The sequence below is a fragment of the Stigmatopora nigra genome, chromosome 7 (assembly GCF_051989575.1).
Source record: "Stigmatopora nigra isolate UIUO_SnigA chromosome 7, RoL_Snig_1.1, whole genome shotgun sequence".
NCBI classification, from domain to species: Eukaryota; Metazoa; Chordata; class Actinopteri; order Syngnathiformes; family Syngnathidae; genus Stigmatopora; species Stigmatopora nigra.
In genome coordinates this window covers 10,831,807-10,838,330 of record NC_135514.1, presented here as the reverse complement: position 1 = coordinate 10,838,330, position 6,524 = coordinate 10,831,807, and the positions used below count along the sequence as shown (strand labels likewise).

The following is a 6,524-nucleotide window of genomic DNA, read 5'->3' as shown; positions in this document are numbered from 1 at the left end:
AGTTCACGCAGAATCGTAGTTGCGTTCGCCAGAATGGACTAAGGTGAGAACATGTATGCCTTTTCATAACTGGTCATAACTAGCAAATTGGTGTCCAGCGTATCCTTATGTTATTGATTCTCCCTAAATTGCAATTAACTTCTTTCAAAAGTAATTTCCCACAAGACTTGAACGCCCCATTAAGAGGTGTTTACAAAACTGGACTAAACCAACAAACCTTGTTGTAGGGGAGCACACTCGTATTCAGTCACCCTTTCAGTCACATTAAGGTGTTTAAATGTAAAGTAATTGATGTTAATTCAGCAATTTATTCTTCAAAAAATGTTTAATATCTGAAATTGCTATAAACCCTGCATTTTTCTAATCAATTTTGATTGGCCTGTCAACAACGCAATACCTTCGTCCGACTTTCTCCGCAGTCTGCAGTCAAACATGGCGTCACAGGAAAGTGCACATAGTCGAGAAACTTCACACCAGTAAAGCAATAAACGACACGGCGTCAATCAAACAAAACTCTTCACCGCGATCAGTCATTGAAATGCCCCGGAAAAAGCCATTCAGCAACAAGCAGAAGAAGAAACAGCTGCAAGTCAAACGGGAGAGAAAGAGAGGTAATTCAAAAGCACCCACACTAGCATATAGCGTTATGTTTTAGCATTAGCTATTAGCTAATTAAAGTTTATGGTTCATAAATGCTACTTTGTTTTCCTCGATCTAAGATCTACCATAAACTCCTCCCGGAATTGACCATTAGTAGTTTTCACTTGTTTTGTTTTGACAGTAGTATCCAGAAGCTATACTTAATATATTCCAATACACGTGCTTCACACGTTTATTATTAACGGCACTACGTACATAGATGCGTACCTGTGAAATCAGAGTCATTATTCAAATATGACAGCAATAATAGCACCTTTGCATTTTATGTGATAGCTAATTATGAAGTTTCAATGTGTAACAACCTAATGGAATTAATTGATCCCCACCTATTTACCAAAACAATTGTTGCATATACTAAATACCAAGTGTTTTATCTTAGCACAATTCTCAACTATATTGTACTATTACACACCAGTTTCTTGGTATGTGTTTGAATTTTTTTTCTTCAATTAAAATCTGGTTGTCAAGAGTCAAGACCTCCACAGTATTCTACCACGTGACTATATTGTATTGTCAACTGCTAGGTGACACGGGCTCAGGCCCGAGCAGCCGCAATGCCAGCGTGGAACGAGGTGGAGATCGGCAGTCAGACACGTCAGACAGTGAGACCACCGACATCAGGAGGATAAATCAGCAGCCCATTGGCCGAGATGGCAGGCATGACCCTAATAGGTGAATTTATGCTCATAGTGGATGTCATCTGTAATACAACATTTTGCAGTGGAGTAACATCCTTTGTTTTCTCTGCTGAAGGTTTCGTCTCCACTTTGAAAAGGAAAGCAAAGAAGAAGTGGAGAAGCGGAAAAAGTTGGCCAGAGAGAAGATCCTGCTGCCTATTTCGGATAAACTATTAGAGATCGGCATTGAGGATGTCTATCCCCCTGAGAGAGGTTTCCCTATAATTTGTCATTCTCTCCACATGACATGTGTCAAAATAGGCGGGAGGGTTTGTTCAATGAGACGATGAGGGCTTGATGTCGTGAAATTTGTTTTTTCCAGGCTTGGGCTTCCCACGACGGCCACCGTGGAATTACAAAATGAGCAGAGCGGACTTGCTGCGAAAAGAGGAGAAGTCGTACAAAGAGTACTTGGATGACATGCTTTCAAGAAACCCGCCTGGTTCACTCAGCCATTTTGAGCATAATTTGGAGGTAAATTGACCAATTTCGGAAGGGAAATGTAATGAGGAAGACTGCCTTTTAATATGCTAGTCACCTCCTGTTATCCACTTTGACCCCCAGCAATTTAAACATATAGTAGGCAATTTGAATTTAAAAAATACCAAAATGTATATACTGCATCATAACACTTTGACTGACCATCAGCTAAAAATACCCAGTAAAAAATACCCATACAAATCTTACTGATTGAATCTCAAATTGATGTGATTATTTCTACTTTCACACTCTTCATATTTGAATTTATTAAAACAATTTTAATCTTGCTAAAGTGCCTTTTGTATGCTTTTCTGTATCAGACATGGAGGCAGCTGTGGCGAGTATTAGAGATGTCAGACATCATCCTGCTCATTGTGGACATCAGGCACCCGGTAGGTGGTGTAATCATTTAAAACCAAAAAAAGGTGAAAACATACTTTGCTTAGGTGACATTAATAATCTGATATGATAACTTTTGAGGGCTCTCTAAAAATGATTATTTTGATATAGACGAATAATCACCATTTTTTTAAATTTGTTGACAATTTGCATACAAATTGTACTGAAATGTACGTGATTAATGTACATTAATGACAACTTGGTGTGTACGTCTTCCCCAGGTGTTGCAGTTTCCCCCTGAGATTTACCGATACATTACGGTGGAGCTGAAGAAGCACATGGTGTTGGTACTGAACAAAGTGGACTTGTGTCCACCCCACCTGGTGATCTCCTGGAAACACTACATGACCTCGCAGTTCCCGCAGGTTCACATCGTCTGCTTCACCTCCCACCGCGGTCAGGCCTACAGCACGGGTGAGTGCCACTTAAAAGAAAAAAGTATTTGGGAGTATTTTCTGATAGATTCTGGGGTTTTTTTCGGGGTCAGTGCTTCAGAAAAGGCGCATGAGACGGAAGGCAGACTGGAATCAAGCTGGAGGGCCCACAGAGATCCTCAAGGCCTGTCAAGAGATCACAGTCGGACGAGGTATGCCGTTTTTTGTTTATTGACGTTTACCCTTTTTTAAAAAGCGTTCCTCTTTTTCGATACGCAGTCGATCTGTCCAGCTGGGAGCAAAAAATTCAAGCCAATGCCGTCGCCGAGCACGGGGACGAGGAGGCGCCTGACGATGACGCCGAGTCGGTGCTGGTGGAGCATCAGAGCGATAGCGCCATGGAGATGAGTAACCCCACTCAAGAGCTCTACAAGGATGGCGTTCTCACTCTAGGTTGCATTGGTCAGTACATTGTTTGATTTCCAGGTTTACAAGATCTTAATATTTTTATCATCATGCATCTTAAAAAGGCTTTACAATTCCATAATAGGGCGCCATAGTAAAAAACGTTTTTTTCCCTTTGTGTAACATATTCTTAACTATTATAAAATGTACCTAACTTTTAATCTCTAAGCTAAAAGAAGATTTCTTTCTCTACTGCAAGACCTCCCATTTTATATGAAATGGACGTCTACCACCGCTAATTAGTTGAAAAAAACTATTGTTCTTCCTCTGGCCAACATGCACCCAACGCCCAATTAGTTTATCGCTTGTAGATGTCCTATGTAGGAGCACATTTCCGTTAGCTGCCAACCCTCCCACTTCAAATGAATTGAATATTTAGTGCTTTTTGTGGTATACAAAATGTCATTACAAAAACTACAAGAACAAATTCCCCACTGACAACAAATTTCTGGTGAATACATTTAAAGTACTAATAGTAATAATATTTACATGCAAACATTGTTTTTGTACACATTTCATAATCTATACTTTGCGATATATCATACTAAAGTGCAAAGCAGAAGAAAAATATAGCGCTTTATAATCCAAAAATGACAGTTTAGTTTAATGTGAGTGAAGTACCAGTGCTTTTTTTTTCTATAGTCGTGTTGAAAGATACATTTTAAATCCTATTTAACAGGTTGGATTGGTGTTTCTGATATATATATTTTTTATATAAACAATACTGTGTCCGCTGCTTTTGTTGGCAGGTTTCCCAAACGTGGGCAAGTCATCTGTTATCAATAGCCTGGTCGGCAGGAAGGTGGTGAGCGTCTCTCGGACGCCGGGGCACACTAAATATTTCCAGACTTACTACCTCACCCCCACGGTCAAACTCTGCGACTGCCCGGGTCTCGTCTTCCCCTCCCGTGTGGACAAACAGCTCCAGGTAGGCCTTGTCTCGTGTCGCACTCCTCACTTTCTCATCTTTAACGCTGTAACATGTATTTTGTTTTCTTAGATTCTTGCCGGTATTTACCCAGTGTCACAGCTGCAGGAACCTTACAGCTCCGTGGGTTATCTATGCGAGAGGACCCCCTTCCTCTCGGTGTTGAAGCTCAAACATCCTAATTTAGAAGAACTCAACACCAAGTCGGAAGACCAGGTTTCAACAGAGCTCCCTTGGACCGCCTGGGATGTTTGTGAGGGTATGTGACTCCTTTTTAGAACGCAATTAGCTAACTAGGAGTTAGTTTATATATATATATTTTTTATAGTAGCGTCTATTGTGCATAAACAAACAACATGGCGATGACTAGAGTTGACAAAAAGCCCAGTTAGGGTTAACAGCATATTTTTCATTTGTTGTTGTAAATACCGTTTACTATTCAGTTGCACATTTTCTCAAAAGTATGATTCCACTTCCAATGGCTTTGTTTTGGAGGCTAAACTTTATTGACACTGCTTTCGATTTCCAGCTTGGGCCGAGAGGAGAGGTTACAAAACGGCCAAAGCGGCCCGTAACGACGTCTATCGGGCGGCAAACAGCCTCTTGAGGTTAGCCACCGACGGCCGCCTGTGCCTCTGCCTCAGACCCCGTGGTTACAGCTGCTTGAGAGGTTCGAGAAAAATTGCCATTGACACCATTACAACTTTTTTTTTCCCCGATAATTTGATATTATATCTAATTTCCTCCCTGCATTCCACCCGCAGAACACTGGGAAAATCACACAGACATCCCAGATATTCTCGCCCTCCAAGGACGGGCGTCAGAGGACGACGGCGTCGGAAAGCGAGACGACGAAGAAGATGGCGAGTCCAGTAGCGAGCCCGAAGAGGAGCGAGACCGCGACGCAGACGATGATGACGACGGCGACGAAGATGAAGGCTTCGGACGGCGGAGTGGACGGACGACGCTGGAATCCGGTGTCAACATGTTTAATGTTCTCCAGGAGAATGAATGTGAGTGAAGGGATAAATTTATTCTAGTATGTCTTTCTCCAACTCTTTTTTTCCCAAATCTTCTTCCCCTGAAGACGTATTCCTACTGTCGTCACCCTTCCCAATATATATATATTTATATACTATATTATAAAGCCGCCATTGGGGAAGGTAGGTAGGTAGCTAGCTAGCTAGTTAGCATGCCTGCTAACGAGTCCTCCTCCTTTCCTTGTATTTCAACAAAGCCACTAGATGGCAGAAGGTACTGAACAAAGTCACTTGTGGACTTTTCACCGCAATTCTTTCCTTAATTCATGTTGCCTAATGTACCTTGACTGTATTTGCCGAAAAGAAAAGCGCATCATTCCTAATATTTGCACACCCGCGCCCATCTTATAGAACATATTTTTCTACTCCATGCTGTGCCTCTGCTTGGTCATGCACTAAGCTTTTATCCTCTTGATGTGAAGCAGCGGGTGCGCATATTTTTTTCTTTGTATATTGAGATTGAGGAGAAAAAAATTGGCGTAGGGATGGGCAGTCTTAAACAAATATTTATACACAGACTAACAGCGTGCAACTGTGCTCATCTGGAAGGGCTTCAGAAGCCAAAATCATCTTATGACCTTATAAAATATGCAAAGCTTATTCCCCAAGGAATTTGGATTAAATGATTAGCTGCTATTGATGAAGATAAATGAACAATAGGCGATCTAAAACTGTTACAGGAACGTCAGAAATGTTGGAATGTTACCATTTATAATACTGAAACTTAAGTAAACAGATGAGAAAACACCCCTATTTTCTAATGGCAGCCATTGACAGTGTTAAGATGTCCTTTCCATGTGTCCTGGGAAGTTTGGCAAGATTTTTCATCATTGAGCAGCCTTAGGTATTTGATTCAGTCCAATTCCTTTGGACTGCAGTGTCCAAATGGAATGAACAGGTATGTAACATATTCATCAATGCCAGGTATTCCAGTCAAAATTGGTTAGACGTCTCTTACTATAATGATTTAAATGCACCAGTACGTGCCGATATGTTTCTGACCAACCATTCGAGACTGAAAAAATGCATGAAATCTTGCTCGTTAAAGAAACAACCCCCTTTGCTGATATAGTTTAAATTACGCCGGCAAACCCATTCAAATTTCCTCGGGATTGGATGGAAAAAAAACACTCCCAGGAAGCAGCAACGCCAAAAGAAACGCTATCATTTCATGGAACAACTATTACAAGTTAGTTTCGCGGTTTGCGCCTACCCTTGTTGGTAAAATGACGCCCTGACCCATTGCATGACTCCCCTCGTCAATAGCATGAAAACTTCCAATCACGATAATTCCAGAAAATGCCCATCCCTCCAATTCTTCTAATCAAGACTCTGTGACCTCCTAGCTCCGCCTCTTAGCTGTCAATCACGAGGCACAAGCGCCATTTCATACTCAGGTCAGCAGAAACTAGTATTGCCAGTCAGAAGTTCGATTCTCGGATGATTGCGGAAAAGTATCGCATTTCTGAGAGTGCTGTTGTGTTCTTTGGTGTGGCTTTGG

General features: G+C 41.4%; 1 protein-coding gene across 1 annotated transcript; it reads left to right on the top strand.

Moving 5' to 3' along the window:
* The first annotated feature begins 222 nt into the window (after positions 1–222).
* gnl1 (guanine nucleotide binding protein-like 1) lies at positions 223–5,535 on the top strand. The gene is made up of 12 exons (XM_077720805.1): positions 223–611; positions 1,185–1,332; positions 1,414–1,550; positions 1,660–1,811; positions 2,138–2,209; positions 2,438–2,630; positions 2,704–2,802; positions 2,870–3,052; positions 3,805–3,983; positions 4,056–4,242; positions 4,513–4,653; positions 4,748–5,535. The coding sequence occupies exons 1-12, from the start codon at positions 539–541 to the stop codon at positions 5,002–5,004; spliced, it is 1,821 nt and encodes a 606-aa protein (XP_077576931.1). The 5' UTR covers positions 223–538; the 3' UTR covers positions 5,005–5,535.
* The last annotated feature ends 989 nt before the right edge of the window (positions 5,536–6,524 follow it).

What these genes read in the sequence shown, in the direction of transcription:
- gnl1 (XM_077720805.1), top strand. Translation starts at nt 539, where the DNA reads ATGCCCCGGAAAAAGCCATTCAGCAACAAGCAGAAGAAGAAACAGCTG. An exon ending in GGCAGGCATGACCCTAATAG is followed by an intron (nt 1,333 to 1,413) that starts GTGAATTTATGC and finishes TCTCTGCTGAAG; the next exon opens with GTTTCGTCTCCACTTTGAAA. An exon ending in TCTCACTCTAGGTTGCATTG is followed by an intron (nt 3,053 to 3,804) that starts GTCAGTACATTG and finishes TTTTGTTGGCAG; the next exon opens with GTTTCCCAAACGTGGGCAAG.